Source organism: Branchiostoma belcheri, unplaced genomic scaffold, assembly GCF_001625305.1.
Source record: "Branchiostoma belcheri isolate BF01 breed outbred unplaced genomic scaffold, Haploidv18h27 scaffold85, whole genome shotgun sequence".
NCBI classification, from domain to species: Eukaryota; Metazoa; Chordata; class Leptocardii; order Amphioxiformes; family Branchiostomatidae; genus Branchiostoma; species Branchiostoma belcheri.
The window spans coordinates 696006-721996 of NW_017804520.1; the positions used below are offsets into that span (position 1 = coordinate 696006).

The window sequence follows — 25991 nt, forward strand, 5'->3', positions numbered from 1 at the left end:
CGTTCGTCTATAGAGGAATATATAACGCAAGATCCTCCACAGGTTGGCATTGTAAAAGAACGAAATACAGCTAATGCGACATTTCTAATGTAATAACTGTTCAATGAATAATTTGTCCGTTAGAACATTCCCCCCCAGCCATGGTGAGTCGGAATGGACTTTGACCTATCGCTCAAAGAGGAAACGGGTTGGCAAGCTAGTTCCTAGTGAAACAACCTGTTATGTTGATCTAGCTAGCTACTGTAACGTTCCTTACTAGTCTCACTCTGCAGTTTTGACGATATTTAGCACAGTTTTTAAATGATCGAAGAGTTTAAACTTACAAGTGTCCTGCAAAATTGCCGCACGTTCTGGACCCTGCCCGACAAACGACGCGGTTTATATGAACAACTCAGAGCTGGTCACCTTAGTAGCACCTCTAGGCGGAGATACTGCAAACTGCAGATATGAGGGCATGTCAAGAGCATTAACGTTATACCTGCGCATTTTCCTTTGGTGACCTCTTTTGTGTGAGGTTAAACAGGTGCATCACCAGGCTTTAAATAAACCATCCAGGACAGAAAACAAAGGCACAGAAACTCAGAATAAATTCATCATGTTGCATAGTAGAACTTAAGGCATTAAATGTTGCAACTTTATAATTATGTACATGTATCATCTACATGAATACATATATATGCATAACAGTAAGGACATTATATGCCCTTGATATTATATAGCATTTCATTCTATGACGTACATCACAATGTTAAATTGCTATAGAAATTGACATGTCTTTACGACACTTTCTTCTTCTTCTTCTTCTTCTTCTTATGCAAGTTTTACGTCTATTGATTCCCCGTATTTCGGGGGTATAGACGTGCTTGCACAGGTGCATGTTTGGGCTTGCCATTTTGCCCCTCAGCATGCTGAGGTGCACAACAGCAAGCCTGTGCAAGTCTTTTTTTTTTGAAGCAAGGTTTTTACTGACTGGATGCCCTTCCTAACGTCAAACTCTAAAGTTTTTTGACAGCTTTCAGAGACTGGCTGTATGAGGAAATGTGTGTTAAGTGCCTTTCCCAAGGGCACAACATCGGGGTATGTAGTAGGTGGATTTGAACCCAGGGCCCCCGGGTCCCGGGCCGAAAGCCCCACCACTACACTTTACATTATATATGATATTATTTTTTCAATGTGTTCAAAATTTACAAAAGAATATAGATAAATGTAAAATTGTTATTACAACAGACAATTGGGGCAATAAAAACACATATAGCTAGAGAATTGATGCCCTAAAAAGAATCTTTACAATATTTGGTAATTTCATATAAATTTGCTTTGAGAGGAATTGCGAAGAAACAATCATAGTAGAACTTCATTCTAACACAAAAGAACAAAGTGAAATTATTCCCTGTAATGTAATGAACCAATAACAATAACCTTCCATGCAAATGTGATGTAATTTTCTATTCTGATAATCAATTAAGTGAAATGAAGTTAATGCTCTGTTTCTCCTGTAATGGCGGTAACACTTTATACTTCTGCACCTAATAAATTGTGTATTTTTGTGAATCCATCAGCTTATTATGTGGTCTTTGGCCTATTAAGTTGTCATCAGTCTGTTATGATGTCATCAGTCTGTTATGATGTCATCAGCCTGTTATGATGTCATCAGCCTGTTATGATGTCAGTAGCCTGTCATGATGTCATCAGTTCATTGTGATGTCACATCCTGTTATGATGTCACTTCCTGGGACTGCTGGTGGTTCTTCTCTCCTGTGCCTCGGACAAGGCCTTTTCAAGTCTCTCCACATAGCAAGGGTGCAGGTGTGTGCCATCAAACTCTGTCAACAAAAAAATGAAAAGATTTTTGATTAGATGAAAGATCACAAACTTCATAAACAGGAACGTTATAACCAAATATCATAAAGATCCATCTATGACTTCATATTAAAGTTATGGTTTTCACAGACATGCAAAAAGACATGAAAATATTAATTCTTACTGAAACACATGCAAATGTATGGTGACAAGAGTTGAAATCTCTCCTGCTATAAAATTGCAACATGATGTAACCCAACATCAGTTACCATCGTGACAGACGTTCGGTTCAGGTCATTGACCTTATTTGGAGAAGAAGAGGAAAAGAAACAGAGCAAAAACATGCAAAGGAAACAAATTATATGAACCAAGATGGCCCCCAAACTTACCAAATTTGGAGTCGAGCATGGTCCCATGATCACACAGCAGTTCATCCACAAAGTCCAGCCAGTGTAGACCTGACGTGGATTCCACCTTGGACTTCAGGGCCTTGTTAAACTTCATCACAGTTTGTCTGAAATGTAAACATCATAATGTGAATATCAATCATCTGAATATCATAAGGGCTCAGCATGTCTGCAGAACTCACTGCGCCTGTGCAAAACCCTGATTTTTCACGTTTTTCACGGTTGGATGTTTGGTCAATGTTGCTTCAGAATTTTGCCCGTTGCAGATGATATCTTTTCCGACATGACATTTGGAAAGTACAGACAGGATGTTAACCCTATACAAATACGGCCTTCTATGAGGCACTCTGCTGAAGTGCTATAGATGCACAATATGTTATGGGTTTTTCATAGGTACAGTACATTCTGCTGACGCTAAGCTAAGGGCTCCATTCTGCTTTTAGTAGTTTTATTTTCTTTCATCCCAGGAAGCATTTGTGCATCTATAGTAACATATTTTCCTTACTTCAAATTTTAGTTGACTTCAGTACAAATATACATGCTTAAGGACAATTGAAGAAATGGCATATTTGGGATGGTCTGATGTCTTATTTCTCACCTGGTGAGATCTAGTACAGGTGGGACTGGGTGAACAAACACAGTGAACTTGTACTTCCTCTTCAGCACCAGTAGAGCCTGGGTGTAGATCTCTAGCAGTCTGCTGATGCCATCTTCCATGGTCTGTAGAATCATAAATACATGTAAAGACAAACTAAAAAGACATGACTTTTGCTTTGCCTTCACAAGCAAAGTAAGACAATTGTCACATTTCCAAACCTGGCTACCGACCAAACCTGGCTACTGGCTACTGACTAAGCACAACAGTATGGAAGCTGCAGAGAAATTCAATACAACAATTGCACTTCACTAATCTCAAAGTGGGGGTTACTAAAGGCTATACCACCAGTGCTATACCTGCAATTGCAACAGTCCTTGTTGGACTACCAAAACTTTCAACAGTGTTTAAAGATTAGACAATAAATTTGGTCTTTTCTATGGACATAATATCCCAGTCGGCTAGGGATTCAAAAGTCAGCAACCCTTAAACCAAGACCTATATTAATATTTGGCCTCTCAAAGAGGATTTACAAACTCACGTCATATCTGCACTTGGCGACGCACACAGGCAGTGCCTCACGACAGTCAATCTCTCCAAACACGAAGATCACGGTGGACTTTCTCGGTGCCTTCTTCATGACGTTGTAGAAGTTCTCCTTGGTGAAGAATTTGGCCTCTGGTCTCATGTGCCAAATCTTTGTGCCGGTGGACAGAAGGGGATGGATGACATGGGTGGAACCCTGTGGGGAGGAAACATGAGACTTGTAGATCATTGGTAAATCAGTGTTCTATAGCCAGCCTAAAATTTTAAAGGTAAGGCCACACTGATTCAATTTTATGGATGACATCCACGCGCGCATTAATTTTTGACTACTAGTATTCTAAAAAAAATCCTCTTAGGGTCTGGCCTGGGTGCCATCCTCTGCAGTCCATGGTAGCTAGTGACAATAGGAAGCCGGCGGTAACTATGGAGGATTTTACCTACGCTACCGAAGCTCTACGGAACTCTAGAACTTACATGTAGTACAGTGCCGACTCATAAATGCTGCAAAAGACCAGCATGTGTCAGCTTGTTGCAAATTCATAATGCTAGCCTTGTATTCCTGAGGTTTAGCAGCATTTTTCTGGCTGAATTTTTTTATTAGCCCATGTGCACTAGTTTGGGGGTCTTCAGAGGATGTCATCTATAAAATTAAGTCAGTGTGGCCTAAAGGTAAAGATGGCAGCATGAGTTACCTTGTACTGAACAGACCTCCATGCAGGAGTGATACAGTGACTGTCCCCAGCCAGGTACACAAACTGGGGGCTGTTCTCCAGGCAGGCAGGGTTCAGTTTTATCTTCATCACCTGGAAAGACATTTTTGGTGTCACCTGAAGTCATGGTACAATGTATGGCAACGACATTTGGACATACAAATGTAGTACCAAAAGTAAAGGGTATAGAATGAAAATTAACATATTGATTACTAAACATCAAGAGCCAATAATACAGTATATATGTACAATCAAGCAGGGCTAATCATAAGTTTTCGTCATTTTTTATTTAATGTGTACATCCTATACATGCTATGACCATGAAACAGATGATGCCAAAAGGTTTCTTTTATTTACAGATATTTATTGATAAAAGACTGTAATAAATACTGATCTGCCAATAAAATTTCAGTTTTTGGTGTCTCAAGAGGCTATTTTAGCCCAAGTGAGTGCAGTTCTGTCCCTGTCCTTGGTGCTGAATTTCTAGTTTTGGTTTCCTTCCAATGGCAAAAGTGGACAACAGTGAAATGGTAAAAAGTCTATCTTAAGATCATTGTGTTCCAAGAGGCTATTTTAGCCCAAGTGAGTACACTTCTGTCCCTGTCCTTGGTGCTGACTTCCTGGTTTTGGTTTTCTTCCAATGACAAAACTGTTCAACAGTGAAAAAAATTCTATCTTATAAGATCACTGATTTTCTATACCTGACTTATGGTAGAGTAATATGCCGCTTCATTTCTTATCAGAGTTGTGTGTAAGTCCCTGTCTGCATGTGCTGGATCTGTAAGGAGAAATGATGCTTAGATCAGGCGTTAAAAGTAGTACTGAAGTGGTAGGATACAAGTAAATGTTGGCATGCATGTAAATGGATGAGACAAACGTAAAATCTGACATACTTAAAACGCAAAATATTAGGGAAAAACACAAGAAAGCAAACACTCAACCATGCAGACACACAGAAAACTCTGTACGCTGGCGTAACAACAAGAACTAAACAACTTACCAAGCAGTTTTGTGAAAGAAGGCACTAGCCCCAGGGCTCCCTTCACAAAGAGTATCTTCACCAGTGTGAACATGACAGCCAACAGGTTGAGCTCCTGATCATTGTAGGCCCTCTGTTGGGGCGGCTGGACATCAGCTGAGATCCCAGACACTCTGGGATATGTGGCTAGAGATACACGGGAAATTTCAAATTTTAAGTGATCTTGAAACAGTTTAGCCCACTGAAGACAGATGATATGTACACTATGTACAGGTTCATTGTACAAAGTTTAAAATTATTTCCCTACAGTTTGTAGCTCTCATTGACAAGTACAATGAACAGTGCTAACTAACAACTATGACTCTTTGCAGTAGCATTTTTGTAAGAGGGGTGAAAAATAACAGCTGAATTTGTTGCGTCTTGATCCAGAGGCAGGGTCCCTGAGTCCATTGAACTACCCATCTTACAAGGAGTATAAAAGTTTTTGGATAAAATGTTGAGGCATAGAAAGAACATGTGGTGATCCTACAATTGAGTTAGCTCACCATGGAGATATATGTCCTCCTTAACTGCCTTCAGAATTGGCAGAAACACTTTGTTTTTGAGACCAGCGATGGACATGTCAGGATGCTGCTTCAAGAAGGTCCTGGGTAGACAAAAATATAATCTGAATTTAATTCCATCAGTCTGTAATAGTATTTTTTGTCTAATCTTTATGCATTTATCTGACATTGGGATCCTCTAACACTTTTACAGTTTAGCAATGATAGCTACACAATTTTGAATAGTTTGTATTCTAAATGCAAGGTGTGTTCAGCTCTATGCCCTAGGTCAGTGTCTTCAACTTCAAACTTTCCTTTACCTTATCCTTTTGAAAGCTTCTCCGTGCCTGTCCTGCACCTCAAACATGTGGATGAGTGAGAGGAAGGCAGTACAGTGGGCCGGCTCCACCTGCATGGCATGCTCCAGGAGCTGGGCAGAATTGGACACATCTGGTGGAAAAAAAATTACTTTATGAAGCAAGCTTCCACTGTAATTTCCAATTAAGAAATTGGACCTACCTAAATTTTTGACTGTACAACTCCAGTCTATGTTAAGGAATAAGGGGTCATACAATATAGCAGTAGGCAATAGTCATAAAATATACAACAAGATTTACCTCCATGGTCCCTAAAGACATTGGACAAGAAGACCAGAGCAGGAACTGACTTGATGGCTTCATGGATTTCCCTGGTATGAAAGAAGGAATCAATGGCAGATTTTTATTGCTATCTCTGCCTATTAAGCTATCAACATTAATAGCTAACCTTGTGTGTTGTGAAGAGACTCATGTTGTGTACATCTTAACCTAAGATACCCAAAGTATATATTGCTGCAACCTTAACCTACAGCACACTAATTTAATATTTGGCTACTAATTCTCTATTTGTCACAACATAATATAGCTCAGATCTGAGATGTATTTGCCCCAGACAATGAATTCTATGCAGTAGCATGTAAGTGGGGTGAACAACAACAGCTTCAACTCACCCCTCTAGTATCTTGAGACCATTAGGAATGTATTTCATCATGTTGACCAACCGGTCTCTGGGTAACATCCAGTCTTTCTTGTTGACCATGAGGGTCATGACGATGGTCAGAGCCTCCTTGGCATGTATTGGACTCATTTTGTACGTCAGCTCGGCGTACTCTAACAGAGCCTCCAGGTGGTCCTTTTTCTCTTTCACCACTGCCTGCGTTGGTTAACAGAGGTCTTTTTTACACAACCAGTCATCACGATGAAAGACTTACTACTATCTAGTTGAAGTTTCCGTAACCTTTTAGTGTGCTACTGGGTTTATAGATGAAGCAGTAGTACTTAGTAGATTGACAATTTTTGTATGATGACATTGATGTTTCTGACATTACAGAGAAGACATGCTTTTCCAGTCCTACTCATGAAACTGGTAACCTTGAACTGACCTTCCAGACTTGTTACGTGATGACAATGGAATAACCAAAAAATTTGCAATCATTCTAAAAGCGAAATATTACCTGACACATCTGTAGAGCCATTGTGTGTTTCCCCAGCAGTATAAAGGCCTTTGCAAGCTGCACCTAAATGAGAGACGGCCATATTGGATCATCACTTAACCCAATTTGGCTTAACAGATCAGACTGATTGCCATTATTGTTATCTTAATAATGACAACGTGACCATTAGTCGTGATGAATGCTGGTATTAACATCTTTATCAGGTAAACCTTTCCTTTGGGAGTTAAGCTTGAAATTGAATCTAAATTTGCATTCTAAAGAGACAAGAAACAAGTATTCACTAGAAATGTAACATTTACAAAGCAAAAGCATAATGTTTACCTTCGCATATGGTCTGCTCTAAGTCTAAATCCTTCCTGCTATAAAATTGCAACAGATGTAACCCAACACTAGTTATCATGGTGACAGACATCTGGTTCAGGTCATTGACCTTACCGTTATTGGTTTGGAGAAGAAGAAGAAGTGGAAACAGAGCAAAAAATAAATGTTTTCCTTCGGTAAACATAAAAAAAAATTCTTAAGTACGAATGGTGCTGACATTACAGTATGATTCCATACTTTATAGGGAGACTTGCTTTTACCTGAATATCAAACAGCTGGGAGGGTTTGGTTTCAGGTTTCTTCTCCATCATGTCCTTAGCTTCAAACAGGAGTCGGCTTGCCTCCTTCCCACGGCCAAGCTCAAGCAAGCAGTCTGCAAGGCTAGAGGTCACAAATGTCACAGTTCAAGGTCATGTCATTGGAACTGTTTAGCAAAGGCTCAGTCTAATCATCTCTTTCTTTATAAACGTATGATTACTACCAACACAGATAAGCTTTCATGATATCTCTTTCTTTGTTTGATGAATTGAGGTGATGAGTTAAATGTACAATAAAAGTATGTATTGACTAGTTGTGTACGTACCGACATTTGAGGTCTGCATGATCAGGAAAAGCGTCTACGGCTGTTCTGAGGTAGTCCAGGGCTTTATTAGGGCGCTCAGCATTCCTATAGATGGATGCTACCAGGAAAAATTTATCAAGTATTACATAATACAGTAATAAATGTTCTTGATTGTCTTACTTTATTGTTTGGATTTGGATGGTGAAGTACTGTAAATTCATTTATTTTTACAGGGAATTAATTTTGTGGTGTTTTGAGTTTGTAGTCAAAATTATTACTGGTATATTGTAGCACAAAACACATATCATTTGTGGTGTCATTATTTAAGACCACTGTGATATTTTTTTCAGATTTACAGTAATTCTGAAGCCTTACCCAACCCTAGCAGGCACTCCTTCTGGTGGGGGAACAGTCTTTCAATTTGTGCATAGATTTTGACGGCTTCGTCACAGTGTTTCTGCTCCACCAGTCTCTGTGCATTCTGCATACACTTGGCAATCAGAACCTGCTGGGCATCATGTCCTGTATTCAGCCTGGGGGCAACAAAAACATCCATGGAAACTTAAAGATGCTGTAAGATACATAGAAACTTTAAAGAACAAGATGAGAATAAGCCAGATCATGCTTGATACCAAGTCCAAGGTGTGTTTTGTTTTATGTCTTAGAGGCCTCGAACTTTGACATCACGCCATACTTGTGCAGTTAGAACAAGGTTTCAACCTGCTTGGTTGAAACAAGGATATCGATCATATAGTGTCAACCATGAACCTACTTATTTATGCCGTAAGTTTAAACTGTAATTTCAAATGTCTTGTTCAATGAACCCAAATTTTTCTCCAGTCTTTGTCAAGGAATGAGCAATCCACTGCATCCGGCATATATATATGACGTCTACCAACACAGATGAACTTAATCATGATCAGATGTGACACTAACTCTTTGTTCCTTTCCTTCTTGAGTTGTGCTATTTGTAGATTGGCTATGGAGACGTCGTCGAAGGACCCTTCCCAGGAATGTCTCCTCTGTGGGCTGCTCCTCAGCTCTCCTCCAGGAGACTCCCCCTCAAGCAAGTCCCTCATGTCCTCAAAGTCTTCTGAAGAGAAAGACGTAGTTCTTCAAAATTGGAATTTGATATCAACTTCTTCTGGTGGGGAAAATTTAGATTGTGAAATGACATCCTATATAATGTCCCGGGATTATGCAATGACTTTCAAGCTGAAATTTGGTTTGGATATTTTTTAATCTAAACGTTGATAACACAATGTATACTTTTGTTTCACTTTGTGTGGAATGGAAACATTATAAGGCCATTGTTGCAGTCTTGTCAGATAGAGCAAATTGAAATGAAATTCTCCATTTCCTGATATTGTTTACAGATCAGTTATTTCCTTACAAGGAATACCAACCTATGTCATCATCAGTCTGGGTACGAGAGGGCACTTCAGCTGCATTAGATGCTTCTTCTCTCAAAGTACTGGTTTGGATGTTGTCATCACCTTTCTCTGTTTCTACTTGACTGCTTTGTGCAGAAGGCACTGGCTCTGGGAGTAAAAAAACAAAACATATCAAAAGTCTTTGAGTTGAAAAGTATTGAGAGTAAGGGGTTGGAAACAGCTACTGTTGTAATTAGAAGGGTGTTGGAACAGTGTTAAAATGTTTTAATTGTCAAAGACATGGAAAATTGTGTTTGTTGAAGTATTGACATTACTGATCAATACTGGACAAAGGTTGGAAAGAATAAATTAGTTATTACATTATATATTGCATTATAATAGTTTTTATATCATATATTACCAGTAACTGCAGGTGGTCCTTTGGACATCACAAAAATATCCTCCTGGTCTCGCACCATTCTGGACACTTGTTCCTCATTGGACAAAGCCTGCCTTGAGCTGTACATGATAAATTTACATGATGTAAAAATCAACCTATGTAAACCAATTACCGTAATTTTGTAAGTAAATTTCTGAATACAAAGATGACACAAAAGACCAACATGGACCAAATAGTAAGGCATGGTAAGTACATTTTTAACCATTGTTTAACTACTTGAAATATATGAACTTCAAGATAATTGCTCACCTTGGAGACTTTGTGACAAAAACATCTTCAACATCCAGTTCACAAACACCTTGGAACTTCTGGTTGTAGGACTCTATGAATTGCTGAAAATAACTATGAAACTTAGTATCCACACAGCTTAATTCTTAAAAGGCAGAGGCTATTGACGCAATGCTCCTGTAAATAAGAATTATTATTTTAACACTTAACATGCTGGCGCAAATTCAAGGTAATTAACGTATAAGTATGGAGATTGCAAATTCAGAAAAAAAGAATCAGTAGGAATTCAACAGTCTTTCAAAGAAACTAACAAGTCTACATTGATAATAGAAATAAGGATGACCAAGTCAATAAACTGATTGTTGTTATTTGTTTATCTTTGCTATGTTTGATATTAAAAAAAAGTGTTCTGCCATATTCCTTTACCTCTAAAAGATTTCCAATAGTTCCTTCATGTTGTTCTTCCCAGCTGAACACCACTGTGTACTGAGGGTTGTCTTCCCGGTGGACATAGAACTTCATCCTGCATCACATATCATTAACCAGACTGATCTGGCCCTACCATCTCAAATTAGAGGAAGTTCAAAACAATATTGGATGGAACTTTCATCATAACAGTTCTAATAGTTGAGAAATTGATACATCATGTCAGCATATTGACTGACGACATCGTAGATATGAGTGTTTGATTGCATAAGCAATAGATCTAGGTCCTAGATATTCTTCCTCTGAGACCCTAAGGCCAGAAAATGAAACTCCGAAAAGAGATCTGAAGATCAGAAGTCTGCCCAGAATCACCTGGTCACTTGGGAAAAAGAGGAGTGACTGGAAGAAACCATCTATCCTGGCTGATAGGGAGGCTGAAAGTTGAGAAGGGTAATGATTTCACTTAATTGTAAATCAAGTACCAAATGCGACACAAATCGGTCTTACCATAATACGAAGATGATAATGAAATGAATAAAATTTATCTATCAGAAAGTAAGGAGAATTGCTAAGGGAATGAAATGTAACCACCTGTTGGAATTTTGAACGCAACCCCCTACACGTGTATGCGTAGTTGACCCATGACGTAATGCGCAGCCGTGCTATCCGTCAACAACGCATCTACATGCAAAACCAGGAAGTAAGGGAAAGGTCCTTTTATGAAATTTAAAAAGAAACACACAATAAGATGATACAACTAATAAGTTGCGTGTTTTAATATATTAGTATGATGTTGTCATTTAAGTCTTAACTTGTACGCATAAGGGTAGAAATTTGTTAAAAATGTTGCTTTTATTCGTTTTGCTGCCTTCAGCACACAAAGAGTTTCGAGGGTCACCAACCTTTGGGTGGAGTTTTTATACCGTTCAGCTATCGCGCGCCGGTCGGATTATTTTTGTAAAAATTGGCGCCGTCGTTACCCCGTGCCTTCTGTAGATACATCAGACCCAGGGAAACACATCCATGAGGTGGGTAGTTCGTTTGTTCTCGCGATTTCCTCGGTAGAAGTGCGTAAACTTGGCGGCAAGTTGGCGAGCTCAATCGATCAAAAATAACTGTAACTTGCACCACCGGTCTGTGGTGTGAAAAGGTATTCGGGACGACTTTACACTTGGGCGTAGAGATCATTCATCTCTCTACAAACCTACTTAACGTCGTCTATGTCTTTTACATTAACTGTGGCTGGACGGAGCTTTTATGAAGTTAGTCCGAGAGGTCACAAACCTTGACTTTAGCACACAAACTCCAGGGTGAAAGACCGGCTTCGCTGGTCTTCTTCAGTGTTGCATGTTTAGTTAGAAAATATATGGCCTAGCCATCCGCCAATTTAAAAAAAAAGTACACAACTTAGATTAATAATGTGTATCAAGATTTTCTGTTTGTAGGGAAATAAGATTAGTAGATAAGATTTTAAATGTCACCATAATTTCTGATCACAAATATGTACACTTGACTTCTTGGTAGCCACTTTCCTGGTGGAATTTGAACTGTTCCAATGCCCTGAAAGATCGATATTTTCCAGCGATTTCAAGTGTTTGAACAAGTGCGGATCTTTCAGCTACAAGAATCTTCAGCTTTATCAAGTTATCGGAATGGAGGGGATATCCCCATCAAAGCAGTTGCCCACCTTTCAAAATGTGTCTTTTTATTATGAAGAATTATGGTGTGATAAACTGCATTGTGCATAACTATCATCAGCAAACAAAATGGCCTCCCAGGTCCTTTTGTGTTGACGCTTTGGTAAATGAATATCAAAAGGTAAAACGTTTACCAAAGATATTGTGTCAAAATCCAAGTGTTTACTTTGCAGAATCCCTTTTGATACCTGACAAACAATTTACCTTCAAGGTGTTGCCATTGTTCAAAACTTAACAGTTTAATGCCAGTGTTTGATGTGAAAATGACCCAAAATTAGCATGAGAATTTTGACATTAAACTCGCTCACAAGATCGATAGCTTTTATTTTTGGTGCTTCTTCCATTGAATTTCTGATGCCAGGTTTTAGGTTTGAGTGTCAATCATAGACGTCATGGTTGTGAGCAATTTTTCCATTGTATAGAGTTCCCTTTTATTTCACCGGGTGAGTATGCGGCCCTGCCCATGACGACTGGCTGAACACAAAGAAAGGCTCACAATCAATTAAGCTGCCAATTTATTACTCAACAAGGGTGCTGGCTTATGACAGATGCACTTTAAATATTTTATCACTCCCTGTTTTAGAACCGTCTGCGACCCCCCCTTTGCCTATATGCAGGGTCGACACGACATGCAATATGGTGTTCTAACGTGTTGTAGGACAAACGGTCGACTTCACAAATAATGGGGGGACAATAGTGGCAATGTGTGTGGGAAGATTACGTTTCATCTGGAGTACTTTTGTAACGGTCTCGTTTTCCCCTCCCTTTTTTTTTCAGGAGGTAGCAGAGATATATTTTTAAAGTCTCCTGTTTGATCATCTGTGCCTAATCGGGAAACATGCCCATCGTCACAAGGGTAAGTTACAATTCCTTGAATAATTTGTGATAGAAAGTTGAAATAAGTGAACATTTTAGCAGTTTAATGTTACACTAATACTGGTGGCACTCTGTGAACACAACCAAAATAATATATGGCATATATACTAGTAATGGCATCCCTGTGCGATGAAGAAAATGTACTTGTTTCCCTTCTGTATGGTGACATACTGTTTATATGTCTTAAAAACCACCTGCAAGTGCTACATTCACAAGAAAGTTTGTTGAAAGTTATTGTGTGTTTAGTGAGGTTGTCGGCCATGTTGGGGTGTTACGTTACATGGTGACCCCACCCATATAAAAGTTAATCCCCTTCAGTGCATGTCTAGTGTGGTAGAAACTTCTACTGGGGAATGCCAGATATGTAAACACCATTACTACAGGGCAAGGTTGTGGTGGTCTCAGTTTCAGCAGACCAAGATTGGTTATAATGTAATAGGGGCCTGTTATATGACTAATTGATATTGAAGAATTACATACTAGTAAAAATCATGTTTCATCATGTTGGAATGCATGCATTAATTTTTATATGTTTAATGAGTATTGATAAATGTAAAAATTTTGTGTTCATATTGAGTGTTTATTGGCTTTAGTACTAGCACAACATACTTTATATGTACCTGAATGGGGATACCAGTATCAGAAGTCACCACCCACACTGTAGAATTTCCAAGTAGACTTCAAACTCAAAGTATTTTGAATTAAACTAATAATTTAAAGCCACTTCTGTCACTTCCTCCATTGGTTTAGTGACAAGGTGATGAAAATTGATGGAAAACAGCCATCAGTTGTACTGTACATGCATTTATTTTCACAAGGATTTATAAATTTCACAGTAGCAGGTGACAGAATGTTTGTGGTTGAAATAATTCCCTACTACAATACTAATAAATGCATATTGCAGTGTTATACTAGTAATTTTAGAATGGAGATGTCACTTCGTACACAGACTACAGCAAAATACATTTCAAGATTACAGTACAGTATACAATAGAATGGATACAGGTCACTGAAACTAGGCCAAATGGATAGGCCACTGTTATATAATAGTATAATGTATTGAAAAGCATTATTAGATAGCATCTATAGATTTAAAGATTGCATTACACCCTATTTGTGAAACACATTCTTCAGTGGGTTATATGACTGTATGTAATGAGTACTCTGTCTATATTGCTCCCTGACTACTTGTTATGGCCCCAGGAAACGAATTACTACAACTGTGATAACACAGCTGATATGTGCCAGGCTGCTCTTGATAACTGTCTTTTTCTATTGCATGGTTGTCACAAAATGAAGGAATATGTTGCCTTTTGAAATAGTAGTACCGGTAGTCTTAACCACTGCTTAAATTTTAGTTTTACGTGCTTGAAGTTTAGTTCTCTGACAGGGCTTTTGACATTATTAATTTCTATCCAAAAAAAGGGAAAAGGACTTTCCTAACCAAAGCTTAGGGTACAATGCTCATTTTCCCCTGAGTGGAGTGAGGATTGAAGTTGCTGGACTTTTTAGACACAGTGATGACCTTTCATCCTGGTATTTTTGACAAAATAAACAACTTCAAAGTCACGACTGCTTTAGATTTATCAAACAAGAGGTTACCTGTAAGAAAATCAATATATGTATGTGACATGTTTCTGTTGTTTAGGCTCGGGGCCAGTCTAATCTTGATTTGTTTGAGTAAGAAATTGAGTAATAACTTTCTAAACTTCTGTAAACTATATGTCAATCTGTTACTGATGGTACCCCTGTGTAGTGCCCCATATGTAGGTCAATTCTATTTATGACAAATATTCTTAAATGATGCACACAACAAAAATTAGGTACTCTGGAGAGCTTCAGACTACTTTTCCGGAGATGTAGTTGCAGGAAGAGGTTTCATTTTCATTTTGAAATGTTGATTGAGAAGATTGCTTGTTTGTCTCCTTCCACTCAAGAGTTGGATGACTTCTTTTACAAACAAACTGGGATGCCAAGAGCTCAGTTTTGTTTGTGAAAGGTGTTCTGTACAGTCTTGACTACTGGTATTACTCACGAGTACTATAATTCTGTTATCAGGTGTTACATGACGAGTGATTATGTGTTGAGAATAGGACCCTAGGGACGGTGTTATGAGCTAAAATGTCCCAGGTTCATACAAAAAGGTGTTCTTGCCATTGGAAAGGTGGGTTTTGTGAGTCCCACCTTTGTTGTTACAAGAACTAATGACAGGGTCAGATAGGGACCAACTCAACGCAGGAATTTACTGAGGGAATATTTATCTAACCCTGAGATATGGCCAGCCACACTGTTAATTTACTGTTAATGTCATTTTGCATTCCATTTTCCTCACAATAGAATGATTCTGAAATTCTTGTCCCTTCATGGGCCACAATTTGACGTCCTTGAATAATTATCAAGAAAACTACCTCGCAGAAAACTATCTATAGTATATTACAGTCAAAACGATCACTGAAATTTGAAAAGAACAATAAAATCAGGTCTATGGGGGCAGATGGTTGCTATAGACAGGGTTTCTACTAGTAATTTAGATAGTTTCATGGAATTTTTCGAATAAATATTGTGACAGAATCTGTCAGTAAGACAGGAGAATGTATGCCTTACTCTAACCTGATTTACTATATATCTACGTTTTTCTTGCATTCTCACGATATGTTCACTTAACGCATTATATCTTAGCCTGCTTTATAATTAGAAGATGTCAGCGGCTTTTATTCTTATATTGATTTTCTGAAAGTATTTTTGATCGTCTGTCAACCTTGGAACAGATGCAGGCCAAGATGTCTGTTAACTTTTCAATGGATTGTTCCCTGTTGGCAGACTGTATTGATTATCTTATTCACAAAGCATCCGTAGAATTGATCGTCTGGCAGTTGGATAAGATGTACTAGTAAATTGTACAAACACACATGACACAGCTTTTCTGTTGTTTGAATCTCCCATAGGCAGTGTCTTTTTTTAAAAATTTGTATCAAGCTCGTGACGTCAGTGTCACTTAACAATAACGTACAAGTGATTCAATTTAGGCAGCTTGAATTCGTGGTAGAGCATTTGGTACACACGTAGGCCATTGTCAGACCCTAATGCACTAGTAAGGCCCTGAGCTCGAAATTCATTTTGGGGAATAGGTGCACTCAGGTGCACCCAGCCTAAAATATTCGGTGCACAAAAAACTTTTTGGATGCACTATGTAAGATAAGTAGAATGTCAGTAAAAACTAATTATGTTTCATTTCTAAAGAAAAGTACTATAGGTAGTATTACAATGATTTTATTATTTTTCTGACACTTAGATGTTAATAATATGCTGTATACTATGATACATTTGACATTTTTATAAACGTAAACCTACGACAATATTTGGGTGCACTGATGCACCCACAGAAAAAAATTAGGTGCACAACTCCAAATTTGGGTGCACATGAATAAAGTATTTCAAGGCCTGAAGGCTGCTACCGGTATATACACCGGTACCAGGGTGTCTACTTAACCTGAGGCCATACAGCACAAAATGTTGTCCATCAACAAGATACCCAAAACACCCTCAGATACCCACAACACACGCACAACAGATAAGGGCACTGTTCTACAAATAGGTTTCTTTAAAACAACCAATCGATATTTGGAAAAAAAACTGAGATAGAATCAAACCTTCTATTGCATACATTTTACTTGGGCTGTCTTGTGTTTGTGCAAGTTTTTTTAATGGCTTTGAGACACCTGGATGTGCTCTAGTGAGCAGCATGCTTAAGTGGTGACCTCATAATTACGGGGTGAGTCAGGGTGAGGTTACTGTCAGGCTTGTCAGGAATCTTCCAGGTCATCGGAAGTTTCCCACCTGGCCAAAAAAACTGCCACGTCTCTTACACTGTTACCAGCTACATTACTCTGGTCTCCCCAGAAACTCTTAGGGGAGAGGTGTGTCCTAATTTGATGTTGATGAAAAATCAGTGAATTTTCATGGAAATACTAAGAGAAAACCCTAAATTTTGCTTCATTGCTTGGGGAGAGTCCTGTTACCCAAGTTAGTGTTTTTCCATGCTTATAGTCATAAGATGTACAAAGAAAAGTTGGCTACTGCTATCAATAAAGGTTGATGTATTTATTACTTTAGGATGCCATTTGATTAAAAATGTCATTAAATCAACTTGCATTACTATCAAATATAATCAAATGAAATATTGGTTACAATACATGTATGTAAAATGCCAAGGTGGGAAAATGAAGGTTGATTATATTCTGTATTACTTAATAAAGCATATTGTCAATGTGTACATGTAGATATACATGAATGAACACACCAAGCTGACCAACAACCTAAAAGTGGAAGCAGAACCTTTCCTGATGCTTTTGTTGTTCTGGGTGTGTTCCTCTGATTGGGGACCTTCACCCCTATGGAGTAATTCTATATTCACAACTCGTATGACTCTTGAATGTTGTATTGTCTTTGCAAACAAAAGACTTGTGGTGATAGTCACTGAATCAGGGTTTCATATGATACACAGTAAATTGAACAAGCAATAATGTGTATAACTGCACAGCTCCAATTTTACCTGCACTAAACCTGCATATGCAGGTGGTATTTCAAGCCCTGATATGTGTGCATAGACTAATTTTTCTCACCATATAGAACTAATATGTTCTAGATATGATATATTGGTGCTATAACATAGAACCATTAATACATCATGTCCTATACCAGTATTACCGGTATTATGTATAGTTGTTATACTATAATGGTGATATTTTGTAAAAGATGCATGGATGGAAGAGTTTGATTTTATCTGTGCTTTGAACCCAAATTGTTCAACATGGCTCCTGTGTCATCACGGTAAAAGCAACGAAGCTGAAAATTGGAACAAGCATGTGTTTTGATAAAGTCAACCATGTATAATTGCTGCAATTAGTTTCCCAATGAGCCACCTAATTGATTCAATGTGTGAAAATAGCACAAGTAGTAGCCCTACTAGTGGGTAAAATTCAGTGTTAAGCTCTGTACCAGGCTTATTTGTACAAGTTAATTGTTGTGGTTTACTTGAAAAAGGTATTTATAACCCATTTCCTGCACCTGTTCACTGAGTAGGTTAATCTTTAACCAAACTAGAGCAAGAAGCTAAATGGCAGCACTACAATATGTAAACAAGGCACAAAGACGTACCTGCTATGCTGATATAATGTGATAGGGGGAGCTTTTTTTTAAGTTTACAAAGTCTCAAAAGCAAGCACTACTATTTTGAGCGTTTTGTGTTACACTGACGTGGCCTACATTTTCATGGGGACTTAATTGTGGTAGGAGGGAAATAATGTTTCCGTGTTCTTTAAATAAAATTTTTGTTGTCGAAACTGTTCTTGAGTACAATAGTAATACATTAGAAATGCATATTTGATAGAGAGGTTGCTGTGAAAATAAAACCACCGTGAATATTTCATGATTTACAGTAACTGATCAACTGTTATACCCGCTGGCAAAAGTTTACATCAGATCTATAATTCATGATGATCCCTCAGTGTTGTTATAGCAATGACAACAAAGCAAGATTAACATTTAATGGTCCTTGGGCCTTAGAAAAAATGTTGTGTTTCCCGACCGACTCTAGAAAAAACTGCCAACCCTAGCCTTTTTTTTTTGTGGATCCCTGCAAGGGACATAAATTTTTTTGGCTGACGGACCTTTTCTAGCTCCATGATCTGACACTTGAGTGATAAAATGTTGGACAATCAGTTTTCCAACATTGACATTGAAGACATAAGTATCCTCATCATGCCAGTTTTTTCCTGATTTTTTTCAGGACTGAAACAGGAAACACAACATTTTTTTTCCTAGGCTTTAGTCGATCACATAGTATGTACTGTAGAACAATACAGCTTATTTTGTATAGCACTATCAGACCCTGGGTACCAGTACTATGGCATCCCTGGAGGGTATGCAGTATGGATTTTTCCAGGCCCACAGCTGTTATCAGTAAGAAGAAAATAGGTCCAAATTGCTCGCTTTCAAAAGGACCTGTTTGTCTGCAGTTGAAAGCACTCAATACAAAATGATGACTGATGACTCGGAAGGATTACTCTCCTTTGATAACCAGTTTCATATCCTGATTAAGCCACACCAATTTAATTTGTTGGTTTTTGGATTCTTCAGAAAAAATATAAAGCGACAGGGCGAAAAAATAAAAATAAAAACAGGTCAAATGCTACAATAGGAGCCATTGACTATGAAGTATGATTGAGTCAACTTAAAAGGCTGGGTTAATATTTAAACAATGAATTTTGAAACTTTTACTCAAACCGCTGCATTGATAAATGGAAAAACTGTAGGAACTAGGAAGAAAACGACTTTCCTCAACTGTTGGGGGCAAAGTATGAGCATTTTTTAGTTGATTCAGAATCAGAATTTTTTTTGCAGATCAGAAAAAAATTAAGAGGCAAATCCGAGAACCAGCATATTAAATTGGTGTGGCCTAAAGAAAAACAAAAATTATTATATTCAAATAAAGGGAAATCCTTTTTTAACAAAGTTGTAACAAGATTTTCCATCATATCAGGAAAGTTTATTTATTGAGTGGCAAATATCACAAAAATTGTGGTCAATCAGTACACTATAAGCCATAAAGTATGATTTATTTATAATATAAGGCAGTAATTTATCAGTTTATTAATATTTACTATATCGCTTGGAGAGTACATATAGTTAGAATTAAGTGTTACATTCCATGTAAATAGTTTATGACATGTGGTTCCCTGCTTTGATTGATCTTACTGTTATGGAGTTCTATAGCGATACCATCTGGGAATCCATGACATATTGGTTTTTATGTCCTTTGTTTAATGTTCCGTACAACTGTGATTTGTCCCCAAATTGGTGTCATATTTACATTTATATAAAACCAATTGTTTATTAGAAAGGCAGTATATATAGATATTTTGCATTGCCTGAAATGAAATAGAATTCTGAATGCTAAATGTATGAATTTTGGTAGGAAATCTTAGGTTAAGTATTTTGTTTTAAAAAAAAAATGTTGTCATTTTTGAAAGAAACTGTATGCTTTAAGCATTTTGTTTTTCCAAATAATTCTGAGAAGCATGTTTCAATCAATAAATATTGATTGAAAAGACCCTTAATCTTTAGAAGAGCTCATCTTTTATTTTCGACAAGGTCTCTTAGGTATTAAGGCTTCATCTTTTAAATACATCAAGAGTCCACACTTTGCCTAGCACAATGTATTAAATTAGGATAACTGATGATATGATAAAATGTATCACTAACTTTACCAAATCTAAAATGTTTTACATGTATATGTATCTCAAGCTTTGAATTGTAAACTTTAATTATCCTGGCATAAAAGATTTTATATCATATTGCATCTTTACTTTGCTTATATAATTAAGCTTTAACAAATAAGATGAAGCTTTAACAAATAAGATTTGTCCCAAAAGCATGATAAGTGCCATTGTCTGTCAATCAAGCATATCACAGTGTTGTTAAGGTTGTTATAAGTTTGTTTGTTTTGGCAAGAATGTTACATTTGTTAAGTTTATTTTTTTTCACGCTATATGTAAATGTACGAACTTCAGTATAAACATAACTTAACTGAAATGTACCTTTTCTGGACAAAAAGTAGGGCGATTCTGCAGACGCCAACGTTCACATAGTGTGCCGATCACGCAATGTCAAATCGTGCTTACTTAAACTGTGCGACCCGGGCTTACCATTGAAAACCAGATTAACTGTGGGCAGTGGAATGTAAACAACCCATACAGGGTGGTCCCATGAATTCCTGTTTACCATATTGCTCCCTTGTTCACGTACAAACTTCCGGTGTAACATAATAGTACAGGTATGATATGGTATACGCAACACAATGCGTTGGGATAACTTTCTGGTGAGAAAAGTTGGAAATTTGAAGCCTTTTATTTTCTGGCATTGCCCTTGACCACCCCCGTGTTGTAGGAAAATAGTTCAACCCTAAACAAATCCTGTTTGGAAAAGATACAAAAGGGGCGGCAGCCTAAGTGAATAGAGCATAGCGAGTGGAGTCATGTTCCAGAAAATGGCGTTTGAAGTTTGCTCGGTCGGAGCGGTTTCTCAAAATCTTCTCAAGTTCGTTAATGTTTCCTGTAATTAACTGCCGACCAGTTTCAAGGTCATGTTTTTGAACACCCGCGACTCGTGGTGGCAAGGGGAAAAGCAGCGTGGGAAATTCAACACCGCTCTAGAGGTGAGAACAGGGGTGGGGTCGGTTTAAAATCCAAACTTTTTTCCAGCGAAGACTCCATGAATTTCCAAGGAACACAGTGAGCCTTTGCTGCATTATGTCTCCTTCCATCCCCTTACCTGGCATGCTACATCAATTTTTCATGCCCCTGGAGTCTAGAACCAATCAGGCAAGAGACGTTGGTAATTGCAGGGGTCACAGAAAATCCTGGCTTGTATTTGGATCATGGAGGCAAGTGCAGGAGTGTTGTAAAATAACTGAGCTGTGAGGAAGGCCCCTGCGTGCCATCCCCTTCTGTGCCTCACAACTCCAAGTTACACTGTGATCAGTCCGTGGACCATGGCGGCTGGGAGGTTGGCTGGTACTAGGGCGGCCCAGTGGCATCCTCTGGTGGTGAAAGAGGTACTTCAGCTTGAGTTGCCCCACATGTCCCTTGTATACGGTGCCCTTTATGCAACAATAGCAGGCCAGGACGTGATTTACTACTGGGGGTTTCACAATGTCTGCCCATCTCAGCAATAACATGTATCATCTTGTATGTACCTGTGTGTTTTATAATGTAGGTTTGGGATCGGTACGATTGCATAGAAAGCTTCACCATATGCTTTTTTATTTTTTTTTTATTTAGCTAGTAGTAGTGCAACTGTTACCACGGTTTTATGTATATTATATATATATCATCACTCATCAGAATATGATTTATTACTAGGATTTAACAGTGTATCCATCCATGTCACCAATGGCTTGTATTTTATCTAATATTCATTTTATAGCTTTGGATTGCAACAATAATTATGGTATGATTAGAAAGTTCCACCTTGCTTGTTTAGTATATAGCTACCTTTCCTTATATATCATAGGTAAATAAAACAAATATTCCCTAAACCAGGAAGAGTTATATATGAATTTACAATTTTTCTATTGCAGTAAATACATATTATCTTAAGTACCAATATGGCTTAAATATATTGCCTTTTTAGAATTTAGCTGCCGGTAGTACAGAAATTTGAATGTTTTTCTTATAATGCATGGATTCCTGATTTGTTATGGATCCCAAAATAGTAGCTTCAATCAGGAAATCCATTCTCTTTCATGTTATTCATGACGGACATTCTGTAGCCAATACGTCCGTGAAGGACAGCTTTCAATCTGTTAGCATCCATTCCAACATGAATATTGCCGATCAATGTAGGAAACCCTCATTTAGGCCATTGGAAAGGTCATCTGTTTTGTAGCAGGTGGTTACAGCAGCGGCTGCCTCAGTGCACCTGTTGTCTCAACATTCCCAAAAGACATTTTTGCTTTGTCTCTTAAAATGACCTTCCTCGTTAAGGATCCGGTTCCTAATTTGTCTGGCACGTCAATATCATGTTCATACATGTCTCATATTAATTGGACGTACGGCCGCTATGATTTATGGTTGATAATTAGGGTGGTAAAATTTGTCGATGATCCATAACACCAGTATGGTCATTTATTGCTGCGCAAGCAAGAAGTGTAATTTTCTGGTCTGGTGCATTTACAATTAGCTCACACGTAGATCGTTATGTTCTAAGTACTGTTAATCTTGAAATGGTTTTGGTGGTTTTATGTCTTGAAGATTTTGATTTTGAAGTGCAAAAATCCATCCTCATGCTAAGTTGTACAGGTTAGGTGCAGGTAGACATCCAGTAATACCTGCTCAACCTTGAATGTCATCTGCCGAAACCTGCAGGCTGCAGATTTTTTTTTTTTTTTCATGGCAGACATATCATCCTTGGTCGCCCATCATATCAATTGTTAGGCCTAGGAAAAAACATGTTGCGTTTTCTGTTTCTCGACCGACCCTAGAAAAAATTCCGACCCTAGCCTTTCTTTTGTGTGGACCCCTGCAAAAAAAAAAAAACGAAAAAAGAAGGTAATCCCTACCCACAGACCCTAATTTGTCAGGATTCAAACAGGAAACACAATGTGTTGTTTCCTTGGCCTTGCTGTTATTTGCCTGTTTGCTGTTTTTTGTTGGGAGAATAAGCTTTGGATACAGGTACTAGTATAGGACCTTAGGCATGCCTTATGATTTTGGGGAAATACTGGTACTAGTGGCAAGGTGATTTATGCACCTCAACCCTCCAAATCTATTCATACGGTAGTTAGAAACATAACTCCTAATACTGAAGGTGAAGTGCACTTGTATGTGCTTTAGAAACTGTCAAAGAAATAATAGCCCACTCTATCTTGGTTAGCTGGCTACATTGTGGTGTGCTTTGAACCTGACATAATGTTTGCACCTGTCAGATGTTGAGTACATTTTGTTTGCATCTGCATTCAGAATATATCAGATTCTACATGACTTGATATATATACTAGCTACTACCTTACTCCCATATTTTGTTAGGACCCAAAGCTTAACTGTTGGTTCTATGGGCTTGGATTGTGCTAAAAATGATTTTATTTATAATTGTAAATTCGTTTATTTTTGCTATGACCTAATTTGGTAGTAGAAGGGGATAGGAGCTCTTCAACTTCATAGTTGAAATAAATTCTATAGTGCAGTAGTGATATATTAACGAAACATATATATATATTTGCAGTGTTATGAATTTGCAGTTTAGAAAATAAAACCAAGCGAATGTTTCAGGATTCACGGTATGTTTCCTGTGACCTGCCCACCCTTTCATCCCTGGTGGATGTTATGGTGTGTGGTCACAGGTGACTCTTGACACAGTAGTTGAAGTGCTCTTATGCAACTGGCATGCAGAACAACCACACAACAAACATGCATGCATGGACAGACATCAAATACACTCACTACAAATCTATTTTAAGTTTATACACCTCGTATTTTATTATAGTCCACTGTTGTAACATGTAATACAGTACTACCGGTAAGAAAAAAGACCTTGAAGTTTTATTATTGTCACATGTAGTCATCAGAGGCTAAATGTTACGGTAAGGCCACACCAGTTTAATTTGTTGGTTCATGGATTCGCCCGCTTCATTTTTTTCTGATTTGCAAAATTTTTAGGGTGACTTCTCCTCCCCAAATTCATGACACTGTAAACATGCACTTCCAAGTATGATAGTACTTGTTCTGCTAGTACTGAACTACAAAATTATTTGAACCATAAACTTAAAACACTATATGGAAATCTCCAGTTCCCTTGTACAATAATTGTACTGTGAAATAAAACCATTGTGAAAATACATGTAGATGTATTTAGTTTCTTACTGTACCGCTCTACCATCAGAGATATCAGATTTCACAGTCATACAGGATCATGTTTCACAAGTGACAAGTGGTCTTCTGATCCACCTGTTACGATGGTGATGATATAGATGTGAGAGACATTTAAATCCACCTGTCACCTGTACAAGCAACACAATCTCTGTTTTTATTCCACAAAACTCCAACGATGCATTGGTGACCATTTTCAGTAGAAGGTTCTGAGTAAAGCAGGGCCTTGTACTAAAAGTTGCTAAAATATGCTGTGTCGCCGTCTTAGCTGCAGCCATCAAAAAGAGGTTTGTTGGTCACTGCTATAGGGTTTTAGCCTGGGTACCATCCGAATTTTGCTCTGCTACTCCAGAAAAAATCACAGAGCAAAGCAAAATCTGGATGGTACCCAGGATAAAACTGATAGGGTTTAACCAATGGCTTAATATATATTCTGGATCCCTGCTTGTTGGGCAACCTTGACAAAGTTGTACAGACCAACTTGCTTGGAAAGTTGGGGTCCAGGTCTTAATGAAGACTTACAGAACATAATGAAAGACTCAGAAACTGCAGATTGGACAAGTTGTCTCTACTGTATGACTGATATATATTTAAAAGATGATAACTGTGAATATCCCATTTTTTCCCCTGTAGGGTGACCATGTGTGGCTGGAGGCTGGGAATGGGGAGTTCTCGGTGCCGGTGGGAGCCAAGGTCAAGTTGTCAGACACAGGTCAAGTACAAGTTCTGGACGATGAAGGAAAGGTGAGTTTCAGAATCAGACTTGTATATATCTAGTGTCACATTGTAGATCATGGTTGTGGTATGAAATAAAGAAAAACACATGCAATAGACCTGTTCACCTTTAAGGGATTGCAAGAACTGCTTACGTCACAGGGGGACATTTCTAATAAAACGCCATTCTAGAACCCAGAATTTGAACGCAGCTTTCGCTTGCGGTGTCCCCCCTGGCAGATCACTGTAATGGTCTGCATTCTGCTCTCAGATAACAGAATCAGCTATCTGGTGAGATTGTGTGGTTAAAAACCGTCTTGCATTCTTCAAGGTAGCATCATTCAGACAAGAGAAAACTGTACAACGCTAAACATGGTGCTACTAGGAACTTTTTTTTAATCAAAATTTTTGTATGTGCTGAAAGGCAAAGAAACTAGTGCAGGCAATACTGTGTTTTGAATATTTCAGAGAAAAGTATTTTAAAACCCTGGTGATGTTTTCTGACTGGCCTGGCAAACAACAATATTATTTTCAATAGGCTAGGGATGTAATTTCTCACAATGATTATTCTAAATTTAGGCCACACCAATTTAATTTCTTGGTTAACGGATTTTTCTAGGAAAATAATGGAGCGGGCGGGCGAAAAAAAAAAAAAAATAAAAACAGGCCTAGGCATCCTATTATGGCCCAAAATGGTACGATAGGAGCCATGAAGTCAACACACCAGGCTGGTTCAAAAATTTTAAAACAAGGAATTTTGAACTTTTAATGATACCATTGCATTGAAAGATGGAATAATTGTAACAACTATTATGAAAAGGACTGTTTTAAACTGTT

The 25991-nt window shown here is 38.0% G+C and overlaps 2 protein-coding genes across 4 annotated transcripts in view; one reads left to right on the plus strand and one right to left on the minus strand.

Moving 5' to 3' along the window:
• Window positions 1-1677: 1677 nt before the first annotated feature.
• On the minus strand, window positions 1678-10857 carry LOC109487023. Its single transcript, XM_019790943.1, has 20 exons — window positions 10442-10857; window positions 10037-10119; window positions 9749-9846; window positions 9361-9495; window positions 8891-9047; window positions 8330-8487; window positions 7976-8072; window positions 7653-7773; window positions 7072-7134; window positions 6568-6770; window positions 6197-6267; window positions 5900-6029; window positions 5583-5683; window positions 5059-5223; window positions 4760-4836; window positions 4041-4151; window positions 3344-3544; window positions 2806-2927; window positions 2190-2314; window positions 1678-1823 (listed from the first exon to the last, which is right to left on the minus strand). Exons 1-20 carry the CDS (start codon window positions 10535-10537, stop codon window positions 1723-1725), a joined length of 2415 nt encoding a protein of 804 aa, XP_019646502.1. The 5' UTR covers window positions 10538-10857; the 3' UTR covers window positions 1678-1722.
• Window positions 10858-11315: 458 nt separating this feature from the next.
• Window positions 11316-25991, plus strand: part of LOC109487020 (unconventional myosin-VIIa-like) — a 90514-nt gene continuing 75838 nt past the window's right edge. The window contains exons 1-3 of one of the 3 annotated variants that reach the window (XM_019790941.1): window positions 11316-11469; window positions 12916-12994; window positions 25074-25184. In XM_019790941.1, coding sequence (XP_019646500.1) covers window positions 12977-12994; window positions 25074-25184 — 129 coding nt within the window. In that variant the 5' untranslated portion in view covers window positions 11316-11469; window positions 12916-12976. Of the gene's footprint in view, window positions 11470-12915; window positions 12995-21030; window positions 21230-25073; window positions 25185-25991 lie in introns of those variants that run through there. The other 2 variants (XR_002141228.1, XM_019790940.1) reach the window with 2 other exon arrangements.

Bases quoted from the DNA above. Each gene is read 5' to 3' on its own strand.
- LOC109487023 (XM_019790943.1), bottom strand. From the start codon at position 10,537: ATGAAGTTCTATGTCCACCGGGAAGACAACCCTCAGTACACAGTGGTG. The intron at 3,545-4,040 runs GTAACTCATGCT...TCCTCCCCACAG, and splicing joins GGAGGTCTGTTCAGTACAAG to GGTTCCACCCATGTCATCCA. The intron at 1,824-2,189 runs GTAAGTTTGGGG...TTTTGTTGACAG, and splicing joins CATGCTCGACTCCAAATTTG to AGTTTGATGGCACACACCTG.